The 15,519-nt window shown below is 51.9% G+C and overlaps 1 protein-coding gene across 2 annotated transcripts in view; it reads right to left on the reverse strand.

The window, feature by feature from the left end:
- Window positions 1–1,573: 1,573 nt before the first annotated feature.
- The window catches only part of SMAD7 (SMAD family member 7), a 28,918-nt gene continuing 14,972 nt past the window's right edge, over window positions 1,574–15,519 (reverse strand). For both annotated transcript variants that reach the window (XM_081262943.1, XM_081262942.1), the window contains exon 4: window positions 1,574–3,665. In XM_081262943.1, the coding sequence (XP_081119069.1) occupies window positions 3,127–3,665 (539 nt within the window). In that variant the 3' untranslated portion in view covers window positions 1,574–3,126. The remainder of the gene's footprint in view (window positions 3,666–15,519) is intronic.

The raw sequence follows: 15,519 nt of genomic DNA on the forward strand, positions 1-15,519 counted from the left end.
CACAATTGTATTATAATTCCCTTGAATGAAACCATGGTGGCAGTAGGTTATAGCGCTTTGTATCACTATTTGGCAAAACAAAAAGTTGGCAGCTCTACACTGGCCTTCCAGAAAGGGTTTTGGAACTGTTCTGGTTTATGGTATCTGTTTTTGTTGTTGTTGTTGTTTCATACCAGGGATTGAACCATTGGGCCACATCTCCAGCCTTTTTGAGACAGGGTGTCAGTTCCTGAGGCTGGCTTTGAACTTGCGATCCTCCTGCCTCAGCCTCCTGAGCCGCTGAGATTACAGGTGTGCACCACTATGCTGCTGGTATCTGACATCTTCATCCCTACTTCAAAGGGACTCCTTCCTTCCCCTAGGGTTCAAGATCCCCTGACATGGACACCTGCAGAGCCTTCTGTTGACCCATTTCTGGTATGAGATTCCCTGGATCTGAAGCACAGCTCAGATCAAATGGCAGAAATCCCAGGTTGTGCAGGAACAGTACCAAGGGGGCACCTGGACAAGCAAGGGCCCCCTAAGGCTGGGCTCAGTGAAGGGACTAGTGACGTGCCACTGAAGTTCAAGCAGAGAGGGAGATGTAGATTGGACTTGAACTCAGAATGCCTGGTGCGTTACCTAGAAGGCGGCCTAGCTTCTGTGACCCTAGTCCCTCAACCCCTCATCACCCCTCCAAGGTCTCAGCGGCAGGACACCTGTGGGAAGCCATTCTGACACATGATTGGGTGGCTCCCGTTAAGGGTCTGAGGCGCTTTGGCTGTGTCGGAGCTTTCCCGGCCCTTTCCTGATGAGAGAGCCCATCCGTGTGGGGGTGTGCCTGACCACTGACCCCGGGGACCCAATCACTGACCCTGACCTTGGAATGCAGCCCCCCTCAACCTTCATTGGATGGAATTCTCCCCTGAATCTCTTGTTCCCCAATAAAAGGCTACTCCCAGGCGTGTTCACTCTCTCTCTCTCCTGCTAGCCCTGAGTAATCCTTGCTGCCCTGCTGGGCGGTTAGAGGAGGGAACCAGAGAGGGGAGCCGTCTTGGACCTAGCAATAGAAATAAGGTAACTGAGTCTGTGTGTTTTATTTCCATCTCATCTAGCTAACTTTATGCCTAGAACCTCATTAATGAAACCATTGCGCAGGCCGCGTGGTTGAGACACCTATCTGGCAAAACCCCCCTCCTCTGGGAAAGGTGCAGCAGGCTCAGGATTTAAAGTCAAGTGAGGAGTCAGCCAGAATCCAGGGGGCCCTGGTCCTCGGGCTGTACTCATCCATCCCCGACTCAACCACCCCTTTCCCGTGACATCCCTCTTTCTCAATTCCATAGGCCCTGAGAGATCACAGGGCTCCTTTAGTTTGTCTCCCCTTACAAATTAAGGACACAGGGCGAGCTTTGCCCCGTGTCACAGCCTAATAAGAGGAGGGTGTCTGGGTCACTGAAGATCTCTCTGGCATCAGGGAGGAGCCAGATACCTCTCAGACATCCCCCTCCCCCCATCAACTTGACTGAGCATAAACACTCCTCCTCCCTCCCCTCAAGCAGAAAAAAAAAGGAGCTAGAGGACATAGAATCAAACATACATTTTAAAAATTGTTTAATGGAACATAAACTCCTTTAGAAAAACATTCAGCTAGGTGATAACACCCATAGAAAAAACACCAATCTTGTGTTTATCGTTTTTAATTTGGCATTTGTTATTTGCATTTATATTAAAGCAAAGTGCATCTTTTCTTTATTTTTCTTGTTTATACACATTGCACAATACATAAATAATGATGCTTATAAAACGTCTTTGTATTTACAAGTAATAATATATTTATATATAACATAAAATACATTTTTTTTCTTTAATAAATCTCAGGTTTCTTTTTTCCAGGAGTCCTTTCTCTCTCAAAGCACTACAATGCTAAATTTCCAATGAGAATGCTTCTCTTGTTCATTTAAACCTTTGTAGTTAGAAAAATAGCTTATGTTAAAGTCTAAACATGCTCATTGAGCTAAGAACAGTGTCAAAGTATCATACGAGCGTATGAGTTGTAGAAGAATGAGAGGAGGTTAGGTGTCAGCTAGGGTGGTACCTTGGGTTAGGATGGACCAGATCCTTCTTGGAGGGAAGGGGGCCAGGAGCAGGTCCCTCCCCGGTGCTGGCCTAAGAGCAGAGCTCAACACAAAGCTAGGGAGGGGAGGGGTGAGCTGAGCTGGCCTTGAAGCCTGGGAGAAACCTGATGGAACCAGGGCAGGGGGAGAGGCCGGAGGGCCCCAAAGGGCCCCAGGTGAGCAGTACTGCCCCAGCAGCCCTCAGGAAGCCCATCTCAGAGAGAGCCAGGAGCAGATGGCCAAACAGACAGATGTTACAGTGGCAGCAGGCTGGCGGAGGGGAGTGGGACAAGGTGAAAGCAATTGGTTCTGGTTCAGCCTCTAGCAGGCTGGCTTCTCAGAAGCCTGTGGATAGGCCCGTGTCCTAAAAGAGGGAGGAGGGGAGGGGGCTTCCCAGGCTGGGCAGAACCTCGCTTCTGGCAGCTGCTGGGCCTCTGCCCCCAGCCTGGCCAGGTAGAGCCTCTGTCCCACTGAGCATGTCCAAAGGGCATGAGACACACACAGCTTGAAACCGCAAACGTCTCCACCGGGGACATCCATAAGGAACTCACGGAGGACTCACTCCTCATCTGTTCACACGCATTCATGCACACATAGGCACGCACGCACACGTGCACACACACTCACACAAATGCACACACTCACGACAAATGAAATGCTGATCCAAAAGTGGAGGGGCACCCCCCATTCATACGCTGTGTTTGGCGGGACTCTGACTTTCACTTCCCCTCTTCCCATAAGGATGTCCTGCCAGCCACACCCACCCCCTCCAAAAAAAAAAAAAAACCCAACAATTCTTTTCATAAGCTATTTCTCAAAGAACAAAACAAAAGAGAACACAGACAAGATCGACAAGAACAACAACAAAAAAGAAAAAAAACCAACAAGAACAACAAAAAGAAACGACCAAAGAGTTTGCATGAAGAGCAAGCACTCGGGAGGAAAAGATTAGCAGCAAAGTAGTTTTGAATGGTGGCCTGCCCGGCTCCCGCTCGTCCTCTCCCCACCTCCACCTCTGTCCTCTCCCCAGCGGCTACCGGCTGTTGAAGATGACCTCTAGCCAGCACGGGCAGCTGCTGATGAACTGGCGGGTGTAGCACTGGCCCCAGCCCTTCACGAAGCTGATCTGCACGGTGAAGCCCGTCCACGGCTGCTGCATGAACTCGTGGTCGTTGGGCCGCTGCAGGCTGTACGCCTTCTCGTAATCGAAAGCCTTGATGGAGAATCCGGGGAACACCTTGTGCACCAGCAGCGTCCTGGAGTCTGGGTTGTCCAGTGTGGCGGACTTGATGAAGATGGGGTAACTGCTGCGGTTGTACACCCACACACCGTCCACTTCCCGAGTCAGCTGGATGCCGCAGCCGATCTTGCTCCGCACCTTCTGCACCAGCTGACTCTTGTTGTCCGAATTGAGCTGTCCAAGGCAAAAGCCATTCCCCTGAGGTAGATCATAGAAGATATCCAGGGAAGGCTCCTGGACACAGTAGAGCCTCCCCACTCTCGTCTTCTCCTCCCAGTATGCCACCACGCACCAGTGTGACCGATCCCCAGGCTCCAGAAGAAGTTGGGAATCTGCAAAACAAAATAGCGGACACGGTTGGTGGGGATGGAGATTGGCTGGCTGTTTCCTTTTCCTCCTAGAATCAAGACAGACAGACAGACACCCATAACTAGTTTGTCTCTCAGTACAAGACAGGAGGAGGGTGCTATGGTCCTGGACTCTCTGCAACAGGGGTGTCCTGCCAGCCACACCTGTCCTACTAAAAACAAACATAAACTCCACCGATCCCAGTCCTCCTAACTAGACGGAGCAGACATCCTGACCCAGCAGGGAAAGAGCCCTGCCTTCCTTCAGCGCGTGACTCACTGGGGCGCTCACTCCCTCCACTTCCCCGTGCTGTCAGGAAACCAGGACACCATCACCTGTGCCCACCTGGCCACATCTGCACCCTGGCACTGCCCAGAGGCCAGGGAACCCTTGGTAACACTGCCCTCACTTTCTGTGCTAGAAAAGACCTGAGATGGCCTAGAATTATCTTTCAACAGGATGGAACCTCGAAGGTCGCTCCTCCAGCCAGACCCCTTTCTCTCGTAAGAGCAAACTGGAATCCAGATGGCTAGGTCAAGCCCAGTCCCTAGGACCACTTACTCTACCATCTCTGTGCTCGTCACCACCTCTCATTGGTCATAAAAGACGCCAATCTAGTAAAATAAAAATGAGGGTGGTTTGGGGAGAAAAAAAAATCTTTTTTTTTTTAAATTTGTTTTAGTTGTAGTTGGACACAATATCTGTATTTTATTTATTTACTTTTATGTGGTGCTGAGGATCGAACCCAGTGCCATACACATGCAGGGCAAGCGCTCTACCACTGAGCCACAATCCCAGCCCCAAACATCTATCTTCTCAATAGGAAAACTGCTCTCAGTATGTTAGCAGCAAGGTAACAAAGGTTTAAAAAAAAAAAAAGCCAATCACAAGGGACAATGGGTGTGAACCCAGACTACCTTAACAAGGCCTCCTCTAGCCCTGTTAGGAGATTCTAAAATGAATGTGACCATCTTTGAAGTGCCTCCTCTCTGCTGGCACTCCTCCAGGTGCCCCCTCTGCCTTCCCAGGTTGACCCGGCCTGCAACTGAGATGCCCAGGTTCCTCCGGGCGCCCTTCTCTGCAAGCCCACCCTGGCTGGCCTCCCCTGGGCTCTGCCTAAGAGCAGCCTAAGAGCCTGGGGTGAGGCTGGTGAGGCGACTTCCTAAGCAGAAGCTCCGAGGACTTCAAAGTGGGGAGTCATATGCAGGGAAAGGACCCCCCCCACGCTGGCATCCCGCTGCCTCCTTCAGCTCAAGCCAGCACTGGGCAGGCCTCAGTCTGGGGCCATAAACCCCCAGCCCAGCCAGGCTGCAGGAACGCTGTGGTTTGTGGTGGCAGGGTGGAGACCAGAAGTCTTGTATTTGTTAACAAAAATGGAGAAAGGCAAAGGGAGGTGGGGGCATGAGAGGAAAAAGCAGGCCCAGAGCTGGAGGTTAGGGGGCCCCAAAGATAGGGGCCGAGTGTGAGTGAGAGGGGCCTGCTGTGGCCTTTGTGTTTCTGAGCAGCTGGGCTCAGAGAGCCATAATGGGGGCTGTCCCATCCAGGGCAGGAAGTGGACAAGGACCAGGACCTGTGTCCTGCCACCCCGGTAGGCTGGGAAACCCAGGGCAGCTCGGCACACCAATCCACTCCGACTCTGCAGGCAAGTCAGGACCTGGGAGCCACTCAGCCCCATGCCTTTTTTTTTTTTTAAGCAGCAGCCAGTCTTGGACGGCGGTGTCCCGTGAGTAAGTCTGTACAAATGTGCACAGTACAACTCATTGAGGCAGCCATAAACACACACCCTGAGTGGCTGTGCCCTACGGACTCCCCAAATGACCTTCCTGGTGCCTGCCCAGATGGCTACATAAAAAGGGGAAGCTGAGGGCTCCTGCCTTTCTCCACCCCACCCCACGGAAAACCACCACCACGAAATGGGGCTGTCACTGCTCCCCACCCACCCACTGCCATGTATCTATACAGTCCGTGTGTGTGTGAGACTGTGTGCTTGAGTGCACGGGTGTGAGTGTGTTTTGTGAGTGCATACACACACACATACACACTGGAACATATGGGAAAAGGAGAGGGACAAGGGTTCTGGGCAGAAGGTGACTCATCAGACATGAACTAGTTTCTGCAAAGTATCCATCAACTGCTAATAAACGCGTGAGTGCTGGCAATCTGTGAACGGGAGGAAGGCTGCACCAAAGACCCAAAACATCCACGGAAAGAAGAATGCTGCTGGCACGCAAGCCCGCCCGGAAGGTGAAGCCTCCTTTGGAGGCACGGAAGGTCCCTTTGGGGAGAGGGTGTTTTGAAACACTGGCTCATCCCACCCGGACTCCAGGCGAACGCAGCCAGGAAGGGGAGCAGGGCTAGGTCCAGGAGACCCTGAGGAGTCTCAGGGTGCTTTGTTTCCTGCGCCTGCACCCACCCCCGAAATCTGGCCTGGGCCAGCAAAGAGAAGGGGGTGAGGGGTGGGGCAGGGGCCCAGGATCGAGTTGCCCCCCCCATACCAGGGCGAAGTCGACAAGGACAAGGGCTGGGGCCCCTCTGCCAGGCAGGCTTCTGGGGGCAGAGGAAGCTGGGCGAGGCTGGGGCCTGAGGCCGCAGGGGGGGGGAAGGGGGAGGGGAAGCGTGCCCAGGTTTCTCTTTCATCTGTGAGGCCAGTCTACCCAGCACTTTGCTCCAGACGTCCCCTGGAAAAGGCCTTTTTCTGTTAAGGTTAATGGCCCAACCAGGATGAACGGCAGCATGTGGGTGTCCCTGGATGGGAACAAGGCTCCTGAAAATTGGCTTGGTGCACTAACCTGCTGCAGGGAGACCGTTGCTTGCTCTTCCCTTCCTCCTTGTCCCCTCACTGTCCTCCAGCAGACTCCCACCCCCCGCAAGAGGGAAGCTCTAGGCCCTTCTGCCCACAGCATTTCTGAGCACAAGTTTGCTCTCCAGCAAACCCATTCATTCAGGGAAGGCACATACCCTCAGGCTTACATCATACCTTCTGGGGACCTGGCACTCCACCCCACCCTGCCAGGGCAGACATCCCCTCCCCCTCTGCCCTGAATTCCCCAGCTTTTGGACTCATTTCTGGGAATCACCCGGCATCATCTTCATAGACCAGTTCCCTGAATTGGGCCCACAGCCCACAAGAGTCTCCCCGACAAAGGTCAGGCTAGACACTTGGCTCCTGGGGCTTCCCAGGACCTTGACAGGGCCTAAGAGGTCACGGTCATCACAAAGACTAAGGAAGACGAGCCTTGGAAGCCCAACCCTGGCCTCGTGTCCTCTCCGCAGCCGCTTCGCCTCCCAAGGCAAGAGCCAGCCCCTCGTTAATCTCCCCAGCTTTATGACCTTTTCCGGTATTTTCAACTTCTTCCCCTCCCCAGAAAACTGTACAGGGGCTTGTTTTAAAACTGTATGTGTTCATTTTAAAGCATCCAAAAGAAAAGCTGTGTTGTAAAAAGCTCACTGATCAGATGCCTGCTCACAATTTTTTCTTTTTTTATTACAGTTGGGGGAAGTTTTGGAGCAACACCAGAAAAATGCTGAATCTGCCTAAAATTCCATTGAGGTGTTTCCCCTCCCCTTCCTCGTTTTTTTTTTTTTTTTTTTCCTTAATGCAAAAACTCTTCCCTTTAAGGAAAGGGCCAGGCCTGCACTTGCGTAAGAAAGCCCACTTCCCAGGGAATGCCTGGCTCCTTCTAGGATTTTGGTAACTACAGGACTCTCACACCCTGCATCTCAGTGGCACAGGGTGACCAAACCTCAAAGGCCACATTTTAAGTGAGGAATTTTCCCCTTTCCAAAGATCTCATTTGAAGGTGCAAGGTAATGAGGAAGAAGTAAAGGGAGGCAGAAAGGTCAACCATTTCTGGTCTCCAGTTTGGGAAATTGACCATGAGGTCAGAGGCAGAGCAGAGGCCAAGGAAGGAGTCGCCAAGCAGGAAGGGACCTGGGCAGACACTCGGCCTCCCAGGGGCTTCTCCATGCTACTCAGGGACAAACCAAGGGCAGAAATGTAGACACAAGGCTCACACCTGGCAACCCCAGAAGGCAAACATCACCACGCCTTGACCAAGGCAGGTCCAGGAGCCTCCCTCTTCAGGACTCAGGCGCCACCAACAGCTGCCCATCCCATCCCGTCCTCCCCTCTGCATCAGACATCTCAAAGGTTAACAGCACCACAGCCCTGCTCCTCACCCTGTCAGGAAGCCGGCTGTTATGAACTCACCCCAACCACTTCAGGGACAAGGACTGAGATACATAAAAGGGGCCCTGGCACCAAGTCACCCAGTCTAGTCTTACCCCCAAACCATTGCCACAAGGACCCTCTTAGAAGGCCATTCCAAGAGGCAAAGGACCAAAAACTAAAGCCAATATGTCAACTGAATGAAGTCTTTGGGCTTGGGACAGCTGGAATCTGCCGAGATTATATGTTGGGTTAACTCTGTTACTGAGAGAAGGAGGCCCCAACCCATCACCACCACCCCATGCTCCTTCCCCTCGTCTGGCTGGTGAAGAAAGTGAACTAAGAAAGTCGGTGTTTTGCATCATCTGCACTGAGGTGGCTGGGTTGCGGGGTGGGCAGGGGGTGCCATGAAGTCTCCTTTAAAGGCAGGGTGCTCTCTGGGGTCCCTGGATCCAATCAGCTGAGTCCCTACACTCAGGGATTCCCAGCCATGGCACATTCCAAAGATGAGCTGACAAGCTTATAAAGTAAAATAACCAGGCTTGTGTCAAATCCACCTGCTACGAACCTCAGTAGGTGACTTAACTTCATCCTCTAATGGGAGCTCCCGGCCCAATAAGGTTATTGTGACAATCTGATATAAAACTGGCCGGGGGCCAGCCCACATCAGGGTGAGTGCTCCACACACACTGGTCCAAGCTCTTGGGACCCATCTCCAACTGCTGGGAAAAGGCTGATGATAAACTGTCCCCTTTGTTCCCACTCAAACCCAGATAGGGAACAGTCGGGCCAATGCTGATACTCAATAAGCATTTACTCTGCGCAGGTCTTACTCCAAGTGGCTCAAAATAGCCCCTCAAGATTGCACAGTATTATCTTAGTGGGTTTTTTTTCTTCTTTTTTTTTCCTTTGGTGGTGGGGGGTGGGGTTTGCTGAGGATCAAAAGCGAGGCTAGGTGAGCCTCCATCACCGAGCCATATCCCCAGCCCAGCTCACCATTCTTTCAAAGAAGAAATGAAGCACAAGTTACTTGCCAAGGAACAGAGCTGGGATTTAAGCTCAGGATTTCGCTCAGTGTGAACCTTGGGTAGGAAGCCACTTCAGGCCACTAAAGCCACCATTCCCAATGTTCCTCTCCAAACACTCCAGGGAAAAATCTGGGTATGGGGTCCAGTATCCCGGCAGCAAAAAGTGGGGAATAAAAGTGCTTCTTGGCCAGCAAGTTGCTCTGTGACCTTGCCCTCTGGGTTTGATCCATCCTTAATATGAAAGGAATTGGAGCAAAATGGCCCCCCTCCAGCCCCAATGATTTTGGGGTTGACCTCTGTGACTCACAAGTGTGATTTATCAGTATCAAGCAACACTGGCTCTGCATTTTCACTACCTTCTAGAGAGTAAGAAAATCACTTTAAGGAACAGGACACATTTTTGCATTTAATTTGCAACAATAGTTTTGCCCTGTCCATCTCTAAACCAACTATTTTTGTTTTCCTTATTTCTTGAACTTCAAAGAGTTACAAACTTGAGTTCTTTTCCTGTCTCCTCACTCACTGCCCTCAGGAAAAGGTAAGCCCCAGGGCTCCCTGCCATCACCATACTTCCAAGTTTGCCCAGGTCTCACCCCTCACCACCTCCTGCAAAGTCTCCTGAGCTTACACACTTTGCACTTCCTGCTGTTATAGAAGACAGATTAGTGAGTGTGCCCCGTACAAACAGACCATGGTGAATAATCAATCGCCAGAGTTAAAATATACACCCACACTCCCCACACTGGTCCCACCCAAGTCCCATGCATCCAAGTCGGAAGCCCCCAGCCCAGGGGTTCCTCCTGAGAGCACTATCTGGACATCAGAGAATATAATTGAGGGTAGCACAGGGCAGAGGAGGAACCACACAAATCAAAAGCTCCTGTCTGTCTCGCCAGTCAGGCTGACGCGGCTTCCTGTGGCCCTGCATGTTCAGCCATGCAAATTATAGCATGTACCCGGCTGCCTGCAGCCACTGCCTTTGGAGAGGCCAGCTCTGCCTAGCTCTGAGAGAGGCCTCAGAGGAAGGGTGGGGACTCCCAACCCAGCCAACTCCATTCATAATATTTACAGTAAATGGGCCTCTCTGACTGTTGTTTAAGTTGCATTCTGTCTTGATTTCTTCTCATTCGATTTCAGGGCTCTTCCCCCTCAGGATCCATCACCAAGCTCCCCCCAAATAATTGGGCAGCTCCCTTCAGAAGGGAGTTTCACACACTTGCACACACAGAGCCCCCAGACCTGTGGGGCGTTACCTGCTCACCTGCCTTCTCTCCTTGGAAATGACCCAGGTCGCCTAGGTGGGATCACATGCAACAGAAAGTCCATCTGTGTCCAAGAGGGACATCCAAGCCAAATCTCTGACTTGGCTCACCCACCTGCCACCTTTGGAGATTTCCCCAAACTGCAGACCTGGATCCCCAAATGGGGAGCAGGAACCTACACACAAAGAAGCAAACAAAAGACTTCCTTGCAAACCACAGGGCTCCTCCGTTTCTGCTTTTTACTGACCATTGCTCTATAGGCTGCAGCTCAATTTCTCAATGAAATCTTAATACAAATGGATGCAAAATAAGCTAATTTTCCAAAAGGACAAAATCCCCGGAGGAACAGGACCATTTGCTTGTCTGCTTTTGCAGGTCCAGGGGCTGTGAGTGTGCAAAAGCCAAGCTCCTTCTGCCTTGGGCCTTATTTTAATAAAGCCCCAGCTACACTCCAGTCCCTGAAAGGTGTCCCAGGATCCTAACGCAGGCGCTGCCCTGCCCCCTCCCCATCCCCCACACAGTTCCAACTTAATTCAAGAGGGTAGGAAAACCATCCTAAGACATGGAAAAATACAGTGAGAAACAAAAGTCCTTTTCATCCCTCCCCTCCCCCCCTCCCCTTGTTCCACAACAATTATGAAAACTGGTGGATGGGATGGCATGTTGAATATTTACTGCATTCCGGCCAATAAATTCCAATGCAGGATCTGATGGAAAAGCCTCCCTCTCGGGCGGGCTCCCTCCTCGCTCCCTGCTCCCTCCTCCCTCCCAGCCCTCTTTCCTCCTTTTTTACAACCCAAGACCAGGGCCTGCCAGGCCAGGGCTGCACTGTACTTAGAGGGAAAAACAACACAGCGAGGGCCTGGAGCCGCGAGGACTGGAAAAGTTAATCATTACTTCTGTCTGCCTCTGTAATCTAATCTGCCGGCTTGGACACACTCACTGCAGGCCATCCCAGCCCTTTCATCCCCAGGGCACCCAGGACCTCCCAGACCTGAGCCCCACTCCCTCTCCCTCCCCCCTCCCCTCCAGTTTAGAGGCCAAGGCAATGGAAGAGGAATGAGAGGATTTTCCCCGGGCAGGGGTGGCTGTCACAAAGCCCTGGAGTCCCAAAGGCATGGCTCCCCGTCTGTGCGGTATGGCCTGTGATTCAGAGAACTCCCGGCCCCACAGGATGTGGGGCTCCGACCTGGCTGGTACTTCTGCAGTCCCCTAGGGCCGCTGTCTCTGGTCTCTATGCTTAAAAATTGGCGATTTTGATAGTGTATTTTACCCCAATAAAGAAGAAAAAGATGAGGGCTGGGGTGTAGCTCAGTGCTAGGGCGCTTGCTCTCGGTTCCATCCCCAACACAGCAAAGGGTAAAAAAAAAAAAAAAAGAATAGGAAGCCACTCCCCTTGTGCCCTGTGTGTGCAGCCATAAACCTGCCCTGCTGAAGGCAGGGTTTCTGAGTTGGGGATTCCTTGGGTGGGGGTGGGTTTCAGTAAAGCCAAGCTCCCCCACCCCGGAAATGTATGTGTATCTACATTTTGGAGGGCAGAGTTCTCAGCATTCACTCATACTTGGAAGAATTTGCAAGTCAAGAAGCAAAGAATGACGGATCTTTCTTATTTCAGGATGGAAAAGGTTGGTGGCTACTCTGTACCCCCACCACATCAACAGGGATCTCATTCCCACACTCCCTCAAATTCAAGAACCAAAGAGCAAACATCCTAGATACCAGAACAGCAAGGGATTTGGAATCAAGTCCAACCCCTTATTATTATTATTATTATTTTATTTTTGGTATGGGGGAGTGAGCTCAGAGGCACTCAACCACTGAGCCACATCCCCAGCCCTATTTTGTATTTTATTTAGAGACAGGGTCTCACTGAGTTGCTTAGCGTCTTGTCATTGCTGAGACTGGCTTTGAACTCTAGATCCTCCTGCCTCAGCCTCCCGAGCTGCAGGGTGGGATTACAGGCGATTACAGGCGTGCACCATACCAGCTCCAATCCCTTATTTTGCAGAGAAGAAAACCAGACACAAAAATGGCTCTCGCTAGGCCCTTGGGGCCCCCTGGAGACTGAGCCCTCCACCCTCTGCACAGGAGGGCAGGCCAGGTGATTCTCTCAGAGCTTCCTCCCAGGGCTCAGGCATCCTGCAAACACCCAAAGAGGTGGGTGGTGCTTTTGAATCTTTCAGGAAATACCCCCGGCGGGGTTTCCGTTGTTACCCCACTGAGCTGAATATGGGGCCCACCTCTCTCTAAGTATGTAGGGCACCCAGAGCACAGCAAGACCTCAACCTGCTGCTTTTCCTTCTCGGTTACTGATTAATGAAGCGGGGGTGCAGTGCTGGCTAACAGGCTGCCTGCCACGGCTGACAAGGTCCCCAAGCACTTTCTAAACAAAGCAGCTCAGATGACCCTCACTGAGCCTATGGGGAAGGGGACACTTGCAACCTCACTAAGTGAAGGTGAGAAAGGGGAGAGGAATAATGGTCTAACTTCCAACTCTAGTGGCTCCTCTCTCAAAAGTGCAGCCAGGTGAACCTGCCACCAGCACAGTCACATCTTGGTGCTACACTGTCCCAAATCAAAAAGTAAAAAGGCACTATCAAAATGAGTGAACGCGGGGGCCACCAACAGTCACTGGCCTGCTTATCTGAGTCGTCTTCTGAGTTTAAGATGAACTTGGAGTTGGAATCCATGCTTCCCTTTCTGCCCTGCATCAAGCCCTAACTAATAAGCCAAACCATCTCACCCAGCCTCTTCTTCCCGATGGGGCTCCTCAGAAGAGCAACCACAGTAATTCAATTAGCAGACTCCATGGAGCTCAGAAGCGTTGGTTGGCCCCGGGGGAACCGACAGGGCAAGATGAGCATAAAAGTGAAAAACACCTTGGTAAGCGTATCTCGGAGTAATCTGTGCAACAGACCCCAGGCCCGGCCGGGCTCCAGCAATGGCCTTCACCTTCAGATTTAAAATTAAAGAGCAAAAGTTTCAGTTCACTTGCTCTCTTCAGAAAGGGTCCTCATGAATGTCAAGTTCCAAAGGGCAAGTCAAACTCCTGGGCTCTGAAAATCCCACCTCCTCTGTGGCTGTCAAGACCTTGGGTACTGTCCTGCCAGATGTCCTCCCACAATACCCACTGTGGCCCCACTAGGAGCCTGGGCACTGTCTGGTTACCTCCATCAGCTCCAGTTCTGTACACCTTGGTCCAGGAGGGCAGGGCCTCCTGCAGCTACTGCTGTTATCTTGTAATCAAACAAGGGGCTGAAACCAGAAGTATAAGAGGCAGACCCCTCTGTTTATCCATAAACAAGTCAACCCTACCTACACTGTTGTACCCAGTCACCCCAGGACCCACCCCTGCAGCTCTGTGGGCTGGCACATCAACCCCCCACACCTGGCCCCTCCTGCTGCCTGCACCACTCACTGACTCAATCACCCCACCACCGAGCTTGGCACACAGCAGGAGCTCAAGAGATATTTGCTAAATGAATGGAACTCAGGGACACAGCAGCTTCTTCCAGAGAAGCTGGCCCACCCAGCTTTACCCCTGGCACAAGCGACTCCACCTGGGACAGGAACATGCCTTCCAAGCAGGGTTAGCAAGCAGGACAAGGTCCACTCCTGGACCCCGTCAAGGTGGGAAGAGAGAAGTCCCTGTCCACAGCTGAACTGCTGCCCAGCCAGCCACGTCAGATGCCATGGAGAGGTGTCTGCAAGGCAGGCGCCAGCCCGGCAACCTCTGTGGGCACGCCACCTGCCCACAGCGTTCTGCTCTGGCGTCCTGCTCTGTTTGGACAAGTTACCATCTCGGAGTGTTCAACAATGCTTTTACACACCCCAGGGCTCTTGTTGTGTTATAAAAACAAAACAAAGCACGCTAGGGAGAGAAGCTGGGAGGTGGGGTGAGAGGAGTGCGGAGCAAGCCACCACACACAGCCCCTTTCTTTCTGGTTCCTCAGCAGTGCCGGTCAGGGTGGCTTCCCATGTCCTGTGTCATGAGACCAACGTCTTCACAAAGCGAAGCCCTGGACACCCAGGATGAATGAATGCACGTCCGAACTTTCTTCTCCACCCCACTTGTGGGGCTGAGGCCAGCCCTCCTTCTGGGGGGACACCCCTGTCCTCTCCACTGGGCACTGGAACTAGTCTAAGAAAAGTTACAGAACTCCTGGGGGTGGCCACAGTGACTTGAAAAAAAAAAAAAAAAAACAAGGGCAACCCTGAGGTCCTAGGTGCCCAGGGCCCAGCATCTCTGTGAGGGGCAGGCCAGGCCAGGTGGAGAGGCAGAGGGCAGGAGTAAAGGCCTACCTCCCCCACCTCCAACAAAAAGGAAAAAAGTGTTGTTGTTGGTTTTTTTTTTTTTTTTTTTTGCAAGTTAAAACTGAGCTAATGACACTGGGTGGGGCTGGGTGTTGAGGACAGCACAGCCAAACCAAAATTAGCTTCCAGCCAAGAGCTGCTTGGCCACACCATTTGGGGAAGGAAGCTGAACAAGTCATGAAAGATACTGTAGTAAACTGGGAAATAAGGCTGCAGTTAACATTTCAACTGAAGGTGACCCTTCTGGTAAAATATTTTTTTAAATAATAAAAATAACATAAAGTTCTCAAACAGCCTCTTTCTTAAAGAAAATGGCCTAAAAGTCCTCGTGGGAGTGGAAGGGAAAGGGGGGGTGGGGTGGAGAGAAGGGGGGAAAAAGCCACGGCCAGCCATCTCTCAGCCACTACCTTTCATGAACAACTTTTTTCTGGAGTTCTTCTCAAAAAAGGGATGATGCAATTTCCTGTCTTGTCCCAATATTTCCTGTTAACTTACAAGGTGAAAGTTATCACTATGTTTAAATAACTGTCCTAAACGCCATCGAAAGTTCCTTTTCCCACCCGTTACAACCTGTTCCCATCTCAGAATACAAATACAGCCTTTTGTACACCTTCAAGAGTGGAGCTAAGGCAAAGCCTGGTTCATCCTAGAACAGACACAATCTACAATGTCAGCTTCCACAGGACCTGGGCCAAGGCTGAGTCGAGCCCACAGGGGGAAGGCAGAAGGGGCCGGGGGATGGCAAGTGAGAGCAGAGTGGCCACGACCAAGTGAATGTGGCTTTCTTGGTGTGTTAGCCACTAAATTGAGGACTGTGCCTCAGCAGTTAATAATATCTCCCCGCTGAAAATAGCCCAGAGAGGAAGCCTCCGTGTGACAGTAGGCAAGCGGCCAGACACTGGGCCAGCCATTCAATCCCCAGCGAGAAAGATGCTAGAGCCAGTGGTGACCTCCCGGTGGCCAGGCTCACAGTATTCTCAAGAGGCTCCCGCAAAGGGCCGGTGCCCTGGCCAGTCACTGGCCTGCCCCAGAAGACAGGGAGGATGTCACACGCACCAGGGGCTCT

Source organism: Spermophilus citellus (assembly GCF_964194105.1).
Source record: "Spermophilus citellus genome assembly, chromosome: 12".
NCBI lineage: Eukaryota > Metazoa > Chordata > Mammalia > Rodentia > Sciuridae > Spermophilus > Spermophilus citellus.